Consider the following 15,203-nt stretch of genomic DNA (forward strand, 5'->3'; position numbering starts at 1 on the left):
TATTTGTTCCATAGCAAATCAGCTGTTGGGCCAGAAGGTAGGTGAAGAGACCATCAATCACTTCAAAGTAAAATGGGCTTCTGATGATGTGCATCGATGACATTGATGTGACTTGCTGAATTTTGGCATAAGAGATATTGGATCTCTGTCACCCAGTACTGATATACAGCTGATACTGTTCAACTATCTTTGTCAGGAAGGGTTCCATCCCTGGTATACTGCCACGTTAACCTTAACTTGTACTTCATACAGAGTATGGAGCAATGAAAAAAGTTTAGCAATCTAATGTGTAAGATAGTTTTACTGCAATCCGTACTTGCTTGAGTAAAAACCAGATGAGGATCTGGTAGCCATACCTAATGGAGGGTGGATAAAAAAATTACACTTGAAGTCTAAGCAGAAGTGCAGAAAAAAAAAAGGAGTTGCATTGAATTTTACTTGTGTGTGTCTTTTAGAACTAAATGGATTGAAGGCTATAGTCTATGCAGCATATAAATAGTTTATACCTAGACCATAATCAAGTTATTTGTCCAAGATTTCCTATAATTCTAAAATAAATCAGCCAGAATTACCTGTGATGAAAAGCCTGTCCATTGCACTGTGCAAAAATGTTTAAATGAGCTAATTTTTTTTCTGGCATAAATTGGTTATTAAAGGAGTAGGTCTTCACTCAGCTGTTTAAAATAAGAACTATATTATTTTACAACTGTGCAACATATAGATATGGTAGGCCCCACCTCAAGGAGATTATGGTGTAAACAAACTTTGTTGTGAAACACTACCCAACCTTTAGTATGCTATGTTGTGGTATGGAGTGCATGCCACTGCATTATGTTCAGTCAGGCACATTAAAACTGTTCTGTTACCTAAAAAATTTAATTTTTAAAATCATAGGTATCTACAACGAACAGTAAAGCACCCAACCTTGCTACAGGATCCAGATTTGAGACAATTCTTGGAAAGCTCTGAGGTATTTATGTTCTTCTTTCATTTATTTCTAGATATGGTAGCCTACCAAGCAACATATTCACATTGTATTGAGACCGAATCCCCTAAATTAATATGAAATCCAATTGGACTGTGCCCTTCATGGGATAAAATGGCAGAGGCTACTTAGATAATGGTGTGCCTCAAGCTCTGATAAAACTTACAGTGGTATTGACAAGAAGCTATTTGCTGTATAGTGACTTCTCAAGCAAGTTGGTCTTTTCAGTTCTGATGTTACTGCTTGTTAAGGAAGATCCAAAATTAAACTGGCTAAGAAGCAGCAGCTCTCTTGCCACTAGGAGTTCAGCTTGAGGTGTATTGGTAGGATAATGTGAAAATGCTGGCAGTGCTGCTGGCCCGGCTAGGTATTTTGTGAATAACTATTTCAGTCACCTGTACCATTAATCTGGTACCTTTCACAATATTAAATTTGTTGTTAAAGATACATAATATCTCTTTATAAATGTGCATAGTGGTTTCACTCCAATACTGAACTGTGTTTTGGCTAATGTCAGTATCTTTGTTATATTAATAAGTCACAGAGGCCTCCCTACTGATAAAAGCATCAATAGATAACTTACAGTAGGTTTGTCAATGCTTCTGACAGACAAAACATCACAAGAAGGGTAAATGGTCTGACATAGGGGCCACCTTGTATAGCATATCTAATCTAGCCTGAATAATAATATTAATTAAAGTTTTCTAATGTAACTGAGAGTTTCTCAGTGCAGGTACTTCTCAGTACCTAAGCAGGTAACATGTTCTCTTGATACTTGAGGTACATTTATAGCCTTGTATTGAAAAGCAAAAAGTCATCAACTTTTTATTATCAGCATGCAGTGCATGTCTTGCATTACAATTAAACATGTAACAGAATTTCCTTTGTCTAATTTGTTGTAAATCTAAGCTTTTCTGTTCCTGTAGTGGCAGTTTGTTCTTTGTAGCATATAGGTGGCCATTTAGGACATTTGGCTAGTTCATAACAGCTTTGGACAAGTGGTTTGTTTCTTCCATTTAAATGTAAAGATGTAGAAGAAAAGTAAATAGTCTATATTTTTAAGTTTTCCTCTTGAGAATATAGAGTAGTAAATTTGAGAAATTAGATTCCACTATATTGAAACACTTTACAGGAGTAAAGAAAACACTATATCCTTTTCTTTCCCCCTTGTGCCCAGTTAAACCTCCATCCTTTTAACCAGTCCCTTTGCCCTTATTTGTCATTCAATTCCAGCTGCCGAGAGCAGTTAACACCCAGGCTCTGAGTGGAGCAGGAATATTGAGGATGGTGAACAAGGCTGCCGACGCTGTCAACAAAATGACAATCAAGATGAATGAATCGGATGCAGTAAGAGCTGATTTTTTGGCTTGAATAATGAGATGAATTAATGAGCCTCAACAATTGCATTTTAAAGCTGTAGAAGTAGAAAATGGGTTATTAATTTCCTTATTGGCTTGAATTCTTAGCTGTATCAGTTGGCCACCCTGGAAGTACCTGGATAATTTGCTTCTTTAGAACCAGAAATGTTGTTGGTAATCTAATTTGTAATGCTTGACTCTTTCTTCTTTTGTCAGTGGTTTGAAGAAAAACAGCAGCAATTTGAGAATCTGGATCAGCAGCTTAGGAAGCTTCATGCCAGTGTTGAAGCGTTAGTCTGCCACAGAAAAGGTAACTTTACTTTTATATGAACCTGAGGAAACGGTGATGAAACAAGAGCTCAGCATATCAGAACTCATAACCAAATTTGTTACACAATGTATTTTAGTGCAAAAATTTTCTAATTGTAACTACTCTAGTGTTTTTTATACCTGTCTTTAATTTTAAATTCAGCCAGAATCTCTCTCATTCCTAGAGTCTTGTCCTGATTTAGGGCAAATTTGGGAGAAAACCTCCAATGGGGCCCCCTCTAGGAAGCAAACCCACGTGTCCCCTTCCTCCCGCCTCCCCCTCAACCGGTTCAAAAATTATTGTTCAAAAATGAACAATACCAAATCACAAAACCTCTCGCCACTCTGAAGAGATGACAAAATTTAGAGGGTCTCCCTCCTGTGGGTGTTTGCTCTGTTTTCAATCCCTCTGGCACTGGAAAATGCCACTGCCCAGGCTGGGCTCCCGGTAGTCCATGGGTGCAAGCTCCCGGTGTTCCCCTGAGTCCCCAGTCCAGAGCAGGTTCGATTTGTTTCAAGGAAAAGGGAAAGAAAACAGTCCAGGAAGACCTCTCTGCTTTGGCTAGCTGAAAAGCCAAGGCAATCTGTCTCTTGTTGTCTGTCTGTGCTGTAGTCAAAACCCTGTCCTGGAATGTGGGGGGAGCAAGTACAGTCTCTGATAACAGACTCTGTGCTTCTTCTCTACTTATCATTACTCTAAGATGAAGTTTTAAAGGTACAAAACCTATTTCTGGGCTAGGCAGATGAATGCCATACAATTTAACATCACAGTCACTATAATGATATAGCATATTTTTTCCCTTACAGTTTCATTATCACATCTAGCAAGTGATTCTACTACAGTAGACATCCATAAATTTATCTTTAGGTCTCATGGCAAGAGTAATTTCTTTCTGAACAAAAAGTGGCTGCATAAATCCATTTAAACATCTTTTGGTTCAGTATTGCTCTGTTAACTGAGTTTAAGTGCTTATATAGGAATTTCTTATTCTTAATTTAGTCTGCATAATGATATACCCTTAAGCTACTGTTAAGGTAAACTTTTCTGGAAAGATAAGTAGTCACAGAGTATCAGCTTTTTGTTTGCTTATTTCACATTTAAGCAAAGCCTGTATGTTTATATTGTAATATAAATTACATTTATATAATATACATTTATATCTGCTTTTTGTCAGAGATGGATTTACATCAGATTATTAAAAAAAAAGAACATAATAAAAACCAAAACAAACAAGAAAAAAGCCCAAACAAATCACAATTTTGAATTTGTAGCTCAAGAAGACTGTATGTGTGCTGACAATATTGTATTGTGTTAAAAAAACTGTGTTACCTTTGAGCATTTCCAAAAGTACTTGAAGATGTAATAAGTTTCTCATAATTCTAATCAAGAATTAGTCTCTGCAGTAGAATATTTTTAGCAACCTCTCCTCAGGTGTAAGGAGTATTTAAGAAGTGATGGAAAATGGAAATCTTTATTTACTGTTGATTTGACACCTTATAGATTTGAAGAACTGTTGGTTCATTGAGTTTTTTCTAAGGGTTGTGTTTAAATTGTAAAGGTTTTAAATATCTAAAGACAGCTTCCTTCTGCAATCACTTCTGGTGTTCTGAAGGTTCTGCAGGAACACCAGTGTTGCAAACTAACATGAAGTAATTTGGACCAAACATTTGATTAAAGATTCTTCATGGAACTAAAGTTTGTTCAGGATTACATATAGTTTGGGACAATTGCACCAGTATTTGTTAATAAACTTCACTTTCACTGATGCTGATATATGAGGTGTGGTTGTTTTTTTTGTTTTAAGGCATATCAGAATGTGACTACATTACAGTATGTACACATGAAAGTTACTTAAAGTCATTAAAACAGCCCAACAGAAATAAATTCCACTCACGGGGGAGTGGTGATTTTGTGAAAGGGTTGGGTTTTTTCCCATGCTGAGCTAAATGGAAAAAATGTGCTGTAAACCTGTTGAAATTTTTGAACCTCTGAAAATTTGCTGTGTAGATGACTTGACTTTTGTTTTGTGGGTTTGCATTTTCTTTGAAGTAGGCAATTGGATAATACTGAAGTGGCTTCTTTTTTTTCATGTATTTTGCTGGACAGAGTAAGCAGGACATTGACAGGGTTAGCAAACCACTTACTGATTGAGAGTTTTTTTGCACAGGAGTCTTTTTCCTAAATGTGGTTTCATTGTGATGTTCTTGTGTATCTTACTGTGATCTTTAGCTTTTTTTGAGTTGTGAAGTTAAACCTCTGCTCCACTGATTTATACTGCAGAGTAATATAACAAATTAACTAAATCATGGTGAACATTATTCCTGTGTTTCAGAGCTTTCAGCCAACACTGCGGCCTTTGCTAAAAGTGCTGCCATGCTAGGTAACTCGGAGGACCACACTGCTCTATCTAGAGCTTTGTCTCAGCTTGCAGAGGTTGAGGAGAAGATAGATCAGTTGCATCAAGAGCAAGCTTTTGCTGATTTCTATGTGTTCTCAGAACTGCTTGGTGACTACATTCGTCTGATTGCTGCAGTAAAAGTGAGTAATATTAGGAAAACTACTTATTTAGTGTTTAAAGTCACATTCCTCAGCTTATAGGTTTAGGGTAAATTAATTTGTGCATTTGCCCATGTAACACAATTAAGTTTTTGCCTGATGTTCTAGCAGGGTAAAGTGAAAGCATTCATGAATTACTCCAGTGATAAAAATGTCTGTGATCAAAAATGTGAATAGAGTGGTAAGATCCAGAGAAAGTGCAAATCTGCTTTGAGCAATACTGATTGTATATAGTATTTGGGGATCCTGTATTGTGTATAAGCATACTGCATCTGTTTATTTCAGATTACTTACTGTTACAGTAAGCATACATAAATGTGGAAGAACATAATTTGGCATTCTATATTTGGTAGATAGACGTTTTTAAATAAAAAACCACAATTTGCAGATCTACATCTCATTAAAGAAAATGTTCAATTTAAGTGTAAGCTATGCTGCACAGCATGATAAGGTTTAGACATGAAAACAGGTGTCTGTGAATTCTGTCCAGAAATACCTTTGAACTTGCCAAGTTGTTGGAAGTTATTTTTCTTTTGACTTTGTTTCTCTTTTAATTTTTTTTTTATATGTGTACTTTATCTCTGCTGCCTTTGTCCATTGCTAATATAAACGTGTTGCTGAAAATGCATGTAATCTATATGCATGATTGCTGGAATCTGCATTTAGAGAATAGTCTGCCTAATAGAGCACTTCATAGTCGTTGTTTTGGTAGTGTTTTGATAAAATGAGGGCCATAAAATTATTTGGAGCACTGAAATGTCTGCTCTGAAAAGGGTTCTTGAATAGCCTGTTATTTGTAGAGGGTATTGAACTGTGCAAGCATGATGTCAAGTGAAATGTGATAGATGGTAGATACACTAAAGTTTCTTTGAGTATACTAGTTGTTCTAGCTTGATCCCAGAATTATTTTTGCCTACTGGGAATTTAGATATCTCTAACAATTCTAATTGTTTAATAAGTTTGTCTATTCTTACAGGGTGTGTTTGACCATCGAATGAAATGCTGGCAGAAGTGGCAAGATGCTCAGGTCACTTTACAAAAAAAACGTGAAGCTGAAGCAAAGCTCCAACTTGCCAACAAACCTGATAAATTACAGCAAGCTAAAGATGAGATAAAAGAGGTAATGTTATCAAACATTATTTTGGAGGTCAGATTTTCTGCATTGGCTCATTCATTCTGCATTAATGCTGCTTTATACCATTTTTGTTTACAAATCACTTACTTGCTGTTTCCCATATTTACTGAAATTTTTAAGAGGAATTTTCTTAAAACACTTAATGTGTGCAATTTTTACTCATTGTAAGATCTGTAAGACAGTTAATACTGTCTCTACAGAGTCTGGGAGATTGGAGGGAGGGAACATGGACAAGTTAATGCTTTAACTGTTAAACAGCTCACTTGGATAGGCAGAGAAGCATCTCTTGGTTTCTAAAGCTAAGATGATGGGTAAATCCAGCAAAGACAACTAATAGAGAACTATTCCCATGTTTTGCTTAAATATGCAGCTTTTCTACCCATATATATGTGCATGTATATATGGTGTAATTTCAGTAAAAATAAATCTAACATGTTGAAGTGTCATAATTTATACACTTTTTCTATCATGCTTCACTAAGGAAATTGAAGAGGTAGGAAAACTTAATTATTTAACACTAATGCATTCTAAGTATGCTCTAGTGCTCTCCCATTAAATAATGGAAGAACGTTATTGCAGATTTCAAGCTCTTTTGTACAGTTGTTTTGTTTGGCTTCCTCATTGGTCACTAACCACATGCTCCTTTCTTCTTTTTGCCCTTTGGTATATTTCACATACAGTATTGAAATAACTCATTAACTTGATTTTCTTTCCCTTAAAGTCCTTTGTTTTCTGAGGAAACCTACAGTTACTCTTGAGTGACCACATTCTTGTTGATTGCCTCTCCTTATGTCACCCATCCATGCACAATTAATTTCCTGATTACTGGTTGTAGTGGGGAAATAGTAATCCTTTTCCAGTCCCAATGTTAAAGTAATTACTTTTTTCTGAAGGAATTATTTTTCCTGCATTATTGGATAATTAGAGAATGTTTGTAGTAAGCCCACAGATTAAATGTGCCAGTTGAAAGTTTACTGCCACTGAAATGTATTCAGAGTTGCTGCATTCAGTAATAGTGGACCCTCTGGCAGAGGAATTGTAAAATGGAAGCCTAAGCAGCTTGAGCATCATCCATGACTTAGTTGTTTCTTGTGGATAAAGGACAAAGGACAGTCCTAGAGATACCTTATTGAATGAGAAATTTCTCCTCGTCAGATACTATAAAATGGCAAACTATTACCCAGTGATAATTCACATAGACCTGAGATTTGGGCATGATGAAACTGAAATGTTGAGTTCATTATGCCTGTAGAAGCTTTCACAGAAATCTGAGGCACCTCTGGATGGGGTAGAAACGTATGGGCAATCACAATCTATTTTTCCTTAGCTGTGTTTTATACCATTTCAGTTACTGGCTAACTCTTTAGGATGATTTTCCATGAAGAAGATACTATCATGACTCAGTAAATAGCTTCATTGTGTATATCTGAAAGGGCAGTCAGGGAGCTAAACATAAGCGTATAAGAATATAAATATGGAGATTAATATGTTTATTGGAACACAGATGGTATTTATCTCATATCACAGTAGAAACTTGACATTGCATCACAAAATGCTTTTTGTGAGTAAGTAGTGCCCCTGGATTGCTAACAGGAATATGCTACACTGAAGCATGTTGCTTGCCTGCTGCTTTTTTTCTGATGAAGATAAATGTTACTGAATGTATTTGTTCTCAGTTAATATGTTGAGATGAGCAGATACAATTGCATTTCAAAGAACTGCTAGCCTGCTGTGGGGGCTCTCAGTTAATCTACACAGCTAGCTTAAATTTAACAGTGTAATAGGTGTGTAAAAACAGCTACAGGGCAGTGTAGATGACGATCATCCCTTCCTGTCTAGCTGGATGCCTTTTCGCAGAAACAGAGGAGAAACAACCTAGTGTCATATGTTACATGAATGCAATGCTCCAAATATGGCAAAACCCCATAAGAAACATCTCTTGCTCTGAATTTTCCTGTAGTGATCATCTTATCTGCAGTAAGGTTTCTATTCCAGCCTTCTATGAAAACAGGTGCCACTGAAAAAGCAGGCTTGTGCTTTGGAAAGCATATAAACACCTCCTCAGTAGCTTGTTATTTGCAACAGAAATATGATAGCGATAATCAAGTACTTGACCAGACACAGAGATGAAGATTTACTCATCTCTTCTGGAATTAGAAAAGTATGGGGAACTAACTTGAGACTCTTCCAAGCTTGATTGGACAGGTTTAGGTTCCTTTGTATGGAGTTTGTAAAGGGAATAGTAAGTAAAGCCTTTGAGATAAATTTTGTTTTCTAAAGAATATTTTAAGTGCTGTTAATTGTTCTTAATAGCAGTACTAAGATGTTTTTACATTTTATCTACAGATTGCATTGCCTTAAAGATACCTTTGTTGTAACTGATCTGATGACATCCTATAACATAAATTTGAAATTGTTATTGTAAGGTTTTCTTTTAAATAGGCCAAAACAATCAAATAAGTCCTTTTAGCTCTTGACTATCAATGTGCTAAAAAAGTTCAGATACGGGTAGACAACACAAAATCTTACCTCTGTATGTCTTTCCTTTGCCAGTGGGAGACAAAAGTTCAGCAAGGGGAAAAAGATTTTGAACAGATCTCCAAAACCATTCGCAAAGAAGTGGGAAGATTTGAGGCATGTATAATTTTGTCCAAGTAAATGACATTTCTACTGTAGATAATACTGACATTGCAAGTAAAATTTATTAAGAAGTTAATATGCCATAATTTATTTATTAACAGAAGGAACGAGTGAAAGACTTTAAAACTGTTATTATCGAGTACTTAGAGTCGTTAGTGCAAACACAACAGCAGGTAAGATATATTTTAAGCTTTGTACAAGTTAATAAATAATACATTCTGTATTAGGTTAGCAGTAAAAAGTTGGGCTTTAAGCACAGGAGTTTCTGAAACATTAAGAGCTACTAATCTGTAGCTAACTAGATGTATTGGTGAATGACATGATGATTGCAGTTTCCCAGCCCTTGCAGAACTGTAGTTCAGGGAAGCAGTGGAGAAGCTCCCTTAGGGATATGGGCAAGCAGTGGGTCTTGTCATCTTCTCAGACTGAATTAACATTTTCAGTTAGAGATTGGAGTAAATTTTAATGAGTATGTACTTATGCTTACTGAAGAAACTTGGATTCTTAAATATTTATTGTTCTTTTTTAAAAGTATGATTTATTATTGAATATTGGAAAGCATTAAAACAGTTTTTAGTGTCTGAGAAATAGATCTCGTTACTAAAAAAAGTCTGGACTCTTTCTTCTCTTCATGGCAGGAATACAGCCTTCCAGCTTTGTTTAATTTAACAAAAACCAAAAAGCTGTATCTTTAGCAGTAAAATTAAGTGATCTTTTAAAAAAGTCTGTAAAATTGTATTCTATAACATTGTATTCAACATGTGGCAATGTATCTTTAGCTATGAGCAGATTTGTATATTCATTACTTGTGTTTTTTCTCGCACTATATAAAAATATTAATGAAATAAGCACCTACATTCTTACTTTGTCTCGTGGAGGCAAGTTTACTGCAAGAAGAGGTAGGTATGCATTGTGTTTTCCAACATTTAGTACTTAATGACTGATTTTCCCTTCTCTTCAAGCTAATAAAATACTGGGAGGCATTCCTACCTGAAGCCAAAGCCATTGCCTAAAAGAAGAATATTCCAAATGACAAGACACTCTGGATGTTTGTCCTGGATAAAACTAAATTCCATGGTGAAATCACTTTTAATCATCCAAATAAACCACTATATATTGTATTAATTAACATGTGGCTTTTTTTATATACCACAGCATTTTATTAACAAGCTGCATGTCCTGACCCTCTTCAAAGTGGACTGTGGCATGATGTTCTGCAAGACATTGCTGAATTGAACACTGTTGTGTCATAATACTTGCACTGAAATGTGCACTGCAAGGCCAGAAAGCTGATATTTTTGTTCTCTACAACACATTGTTCCGTAGTATGTTTACCTGATCTTTATGTAACAAATTTAATTGCATTGATTAATGTTCACTTAAACATTCCTGTACAAAATCATGTTTTTGTGATTACAATAATAAAGGGATGTACCTTGTGAAACATTAAACACTCTGGGCTTCTGTCTGTAGATAATTAATGGTGTTCTTAGGAGTACCTTTTAGAACAAATTAAGATGTATCCAGGGCTGACCAAATATTTAGCAATGAGTGCTGGAAAAGGTATTAAAGATCCACGAACAATTATCTGTGGTAAACTCTTCTGTTTTTTAATTCTGAATCCCTTCATTACAGGTGTTCTTTTCACTTGGAATTATCACTGCCTTAGCAAAGTCTTCTATGTTAATAGTCATAGGGTCAAAGGACTCATGTTTGGGCAACAGATAGTTGTAAACTAAAATTTCCTTCAAGTGTTTACAAAGCTTCTGCAGAGTTAAACTCATCTGCATGATCAAATTCTACTGGACTGATACATTGCATCAATTGTATTCAGTGGTGTCAGTATACAAAAATAAAAAAAAAAAATCTTGCAATAAGTCTGGTAATAATTGAGGAGGAAAAGTGGATAATTCAGCTGAGTGCCTCTTAGTTGTAAGAGCCAGCATTCTGTTTGAAGTTTCTTGAGTAGAAAATACATTTGAAGGGACGGGTTATACCTTTTGCAAGAAATCAGAGCAGGTAAAAAATTTTCTGAAATACACAATATTAACATAAGAAATGCTGTCCTGTCATTTTAATGAAATACTGAGCTTGTTGATTAGTATTAATGGACGGTATTAATGTTAACAAATTTTAGGCAAATACTGATCAAATAAAAAACCAAGAGAAGCGGTTGCTTTCAGCTAATCATAAGACTGCAGGATAAAGCCATGAATTTGTATTGTTTGGCATCATATATAAAGAAGCCATAAATATAAAGAAGCCATTCTGGACAGAATGGAAACATCCATTCAACTGTAAGGTCATACTCTATTTTTACAACAAAGTTAGTGTAAACTTGACAGATTAGTGTTTGCTATTGTTTCTCTACATACTTTTCTTGACTCAGTATTTTTAGGAGTTTTCAAGGAAACTAGAACAGAAAAAAACCCATCAAAATTTATCAAGCCTAAATCAAGCTTATTTTTAAATGATCAAACACTAAAACCTAAATCTAGTAATACCTTATGCATCAGTGTTTGTTCAGTCATTAATCTTAAAACTGCCCTTTGAAGAGCTTAGGTATCAGGAGTTTTATGATGAACAAATGGATCTAGGCATAGCACTGTTAAGTGTTGCAATGTACTTAATGTTGGCTTGCATGCAGCTAATGAAAATTGACCAACAGCTCAGTATTAAACTTCAGATATATACTGCTCACACTGAAAATTATAACTTCCGGAACTAAAATACTCAGTTTGGACATGCAGAGTGATGGTGAATGGGTGAACATATCCTTTCACAATCTTTTTTCTGTGGGTGGTTTGTCCAGCTTTCTTAGCTCTTGGTCTCTTTTTGCTTCTATCAGAGTTAGAATTCATTTGAATGATGGATCAGTTTTCTTTGTGACAGGAGAAAGAGAAAGTCTGCTATCAAGGATTGGTGTGGCTGTCTATACCAGTCAACTGAAAACAAGAATGAGTTGTGCAAGTTTTTTTCTTAAAACCAGAAGCCTTTTAGGGAACAAAAGGATTTCTGGAGTTCGCTGTCATACAGGGTTGGCTGCTAATACAAAAGATTTTAGGGGTTGTTTTTTTTTGCATCACAAGGTTAGTTTGAACAGAAGATCCAGATCAGCTGTCACATTTGGCTAGCATAGAGCTCTCCTTGTTTCAAGAAGCTGTTAATGATCCTGAGATTGGCTTAGCTGGCTGATAATGCCAAGACTCTGGGTTCAGGTCCCAGATGGGTGATTAATTTAAGAGTTGTACTTGATGATCTTTGTGGGTCCCTTTCAACTCAGAATATCCTGTGATCTGGAAATTTATTTTGTTTATCTTGCCCTGCATTGTGAAGATCGGAGGTTTGGTTACTGTCTTTCTTTGTGCAATTAACATCCATATTAGCAAATGTTTCTCAACCCAAGTGAATGGAGGTATTACTGAACTCTTTCCTCTGTGGACTTCACTACTAGATGTTATACTAAATTTAAGTGTGTTATTTCATTAAAACTAAAACCCATTGTGCCACTGAAGAATCACTAGCATGAGCAAAATGTAAATGTTTGCAAAATTATGAACTGCATTTGGAATACTGTATGAAAGACAAAGTGCTACTGAATTCTACTTTACCTTTTAGATTAAAATACAATGCACATATTTACAACAAATTCTTCTATTCATCATGTCCATGGTCCTTTTTAATTTAAATATATACTACATTAAGTGGCTCAAATTGAAGATATTGTTATTTCATTCTTAAACTGATGTTCAGTGTACAGTAAGGCTGTAATTTTTTCATTGCCGTCCCTTTTAAAACAGAATATTCTGCTTCCCTACCAATTATTCTTTCTTTTACCTCTCCTAAGTTATTTCCCTATGAAAGCCTCATATGGGAGTTTGTTTCAGCATCTTTGGAGTTCATGCCCCAAATATGTCAGTTTCTTTCAAATTGTGGAGATGAGCTGCTGGCTGGTAGATCCTGTACATTTAAGTGAACAGCCAACATCCACTAAAATTATGTGTACAGTGAAATGATTGTCTTAAAAACAAATAAACAAATAAAAACAAAGTAGGAGAAAAACCCCTTTGGGGTTATATTTTTTTCTCTCCTTCCACTTTGGAGTAGAACAGGCTATATAATAATTTGTGGCAAAATATGAGTCCATTACAAACGAGAAAAATGGGCAATATTTTATCAAGTTTGAAGCTGCATTTTCAGGTTGTTCAGAATGTTACTTGTTACTTGCTGAGACGATTCTTCCTTTTGAAAAAAAAATTCTTGTCTTCCATAGTTGAATCAATGGTAGTAAATTGCAATGGTAGTAACTTACTAGTAATCTTTTGACTTTACTGGTAAATTCATTCCTTCCCTTCCCCCACCCCAGATCAATGAGGAAATGATTAATAAAGGGGATGTTTATAACATAATCCAAATCTTTTTTCTGTCATTAAGAAAGAAAAATACACAAAGTAAGGTAGGCAGATCTGTCCTAGCAGGATATTCGCATACAAACTAAAGTTAAATATGCAATGGAAATGGTAGGGCAAGAAAAGACTAGCACTAAACCTCGCTGAATTTTGTGAGTTGACTTAAAACAAGATTTGTAGCAATTGAAAAACTGAAAAACTTAGGTTGTGGTCTAATTAAGGACTGTCTTTTTTTTTATCTGGCCTCTTGTTTTGATGTGTATTTTACATATCCTTTAGATTAGAATTTTTCTGTGGGTTTCTTTGCCTACTTCTATAATGGAAACCAGCCATTCAGAAAGTCCTTGAATCATGAGAATTAGTGGAAAGTCATCTTTCAGATTTTCTTGTAATTATTCCTTTTTCTCTCCTATGAATCATTCTAACATGATGAATGTTAAATTCTCCCTCCCTGCATGAGAAATTGCACAGTGATTATTTTGGGAAAAAAGAAATAGAGAAATGGCCAGCAAAGGGGCGGTTTGATGATTCCTAGTTTTGTAATCATGAAAGGTTAGGTAGGATCTGATGACAGGGAACAGTTACAGCTGGAGGGAGTATATTATTAATTTATTTCACATTCTGGATCCAGATGATTTAAGAATATAACCCAAAGTATTGATACCTGCAACAACACCCAGCAGTGAAGACCAACACTTCCTAGACTAGTTTTGAGAGTCTGCCCAACAGATGAATTTGAAGACAGTCTATGTCACTATTACCAGCAGAGTTCAACCATTTTACAGTTTTGCTTTTAGGATTACTAATATCATTTTAATACATGTTATGGCAGTTCAAGTCAAGCTACATTTGAAGTATATTCACCTTTGTTTTTTTGGGAAAGCATTGTAACAGCTGTGCAGTTAGCTTTCAAAGACCTGGGTGGTTTTGAACACATTTTGATAGCAGTCTATGAACTAACGTTTCTTAAATTTTTGATCCTCAGTGTATTAGACAGAAAGACAATCCTTGGCCAGCCAGCCATGGGGAGAAATCCTTTTTTTTTTTTTTTTTTCTTCTTCAGATTTAACTTTAAAGATTAGCCAACTAATGATGATATATTGTGTAAATTAAGTATTTAACATTCCAAAACATATTGACGTATTTGAAATCAGTTCACCATGTAATCTTCCTTGTTCCTCTTGGCTGATGCACAGTCAAAAGTTCCATTAGATTCTATTGAATTTGAAGCCAGATTAATGTCTAAAACTTTTCTTTGTTAATATGATATTAAGAATAAAAGTAGCTTTTCAAAATTATTGCTTATTAGGTTGCAAACAGCCACAGACAGTGTTCCTATGAAATTCTTCTACTGACTTCTCAGAGTAAATGCATTATGGCACAAGTAGTGTCCTAAGACATCCCTCTGTTATTTTATTGTGGGGAGAACAGAAACAATGCCTAAAGACTGGATTTTTAAACAGAAAGTAATTATAATGATAATAGTAAGTAATAATAGAAAATAATGTAATGATAATAGAAAGTAATAATGGTAATTATTACCTAGTATGCCTACATTTCCTAGAGTGATAAAACTATTATTATATGGCTAGTCTTTCCTTGGGATTATTTTAATATCTTTATCAGAAGGTGGTTTGTTGGGTACAGACCTTTCAGTCAAAGGGCATGATGGAGAGCACAAAGGGGCTGGAAACACTGTTTTTGTCACCACTACCATGGAGCAGTGCTGGGACTGTCCTGCTTGTCAGCAGTTGAGGACACTGGCCTGGGAGCAGTGTTGTGCAGAAACAGATGCTTGAGGAATATCTGG

The 15,203-nt window shown here is 35.3% G+C and overlaps 1 protein-coding gene across 3 annotated transcripts in view; it reads left to right on the forward strand.

Moving 5' to 3' along the window:
* SNX2 (sorting nexin 2) overlaps window positions 1–10,435 on the forward strand; it is a 31,202-nt gene extending 20,767 nt beyond the window's left edge. For 2 of the 3 annotated variants that reach the window (XM_015653420.3, XM_015653422.3), the window contains 9 exons: window positions 895–970; window positions 2,219–2,332; window positions 2,560–2,653; window positions 4,986–5,191; window positions 6,186–6,329; window positions 6,826–6,837; window positions 8,898–8,978; window positions 9,086–9,157; window positions 9,947–10,435. In XM_015653420.3, coding sequence (XP_015508906.1) covers window positions 895–970; window positions 2,219–2,332; window positions 2,560–2,653; window positions 4,986–5,191; window positions 6,186–6,329; window positions 6,826–6,837; window positions 8,898–8,978; window positions 9,086–9,157; window positions 9,947–9,997 — 850 coding nt within the window. In that variant the 3' untranslated portion in view covers window positions 9,998–10,435. The remainder of the gene's footprint in view (window positions 1–894; window positions 971–2,218; window positions 2,333–2,559; window positions 2,654–4,985; window positions 5,192–6,185; window positions 6,330–6,825; window positions 6,838–8,897; window positions 8,979–9,085; window positions 9,158–9,946) is intronic. The other variant, XM_015653421.3, reaches the window with a different exon arrangement.
* Window positions 10,436–15,203: the final 4,768 nt, after the last annotated feature.

Source organism: Parus major, chromosome Z (genome assembly GCF_001522545.3).
Source record: "Parus major isolate Abel chromosome Z, Parus_major1.1, whole genome shotgun sequence".
Taxonomy (NCBI): Eukaryota; Metazoa; Chordata; class Aves; order Passeriformes; family Paridae; genus Parus; species Parus major.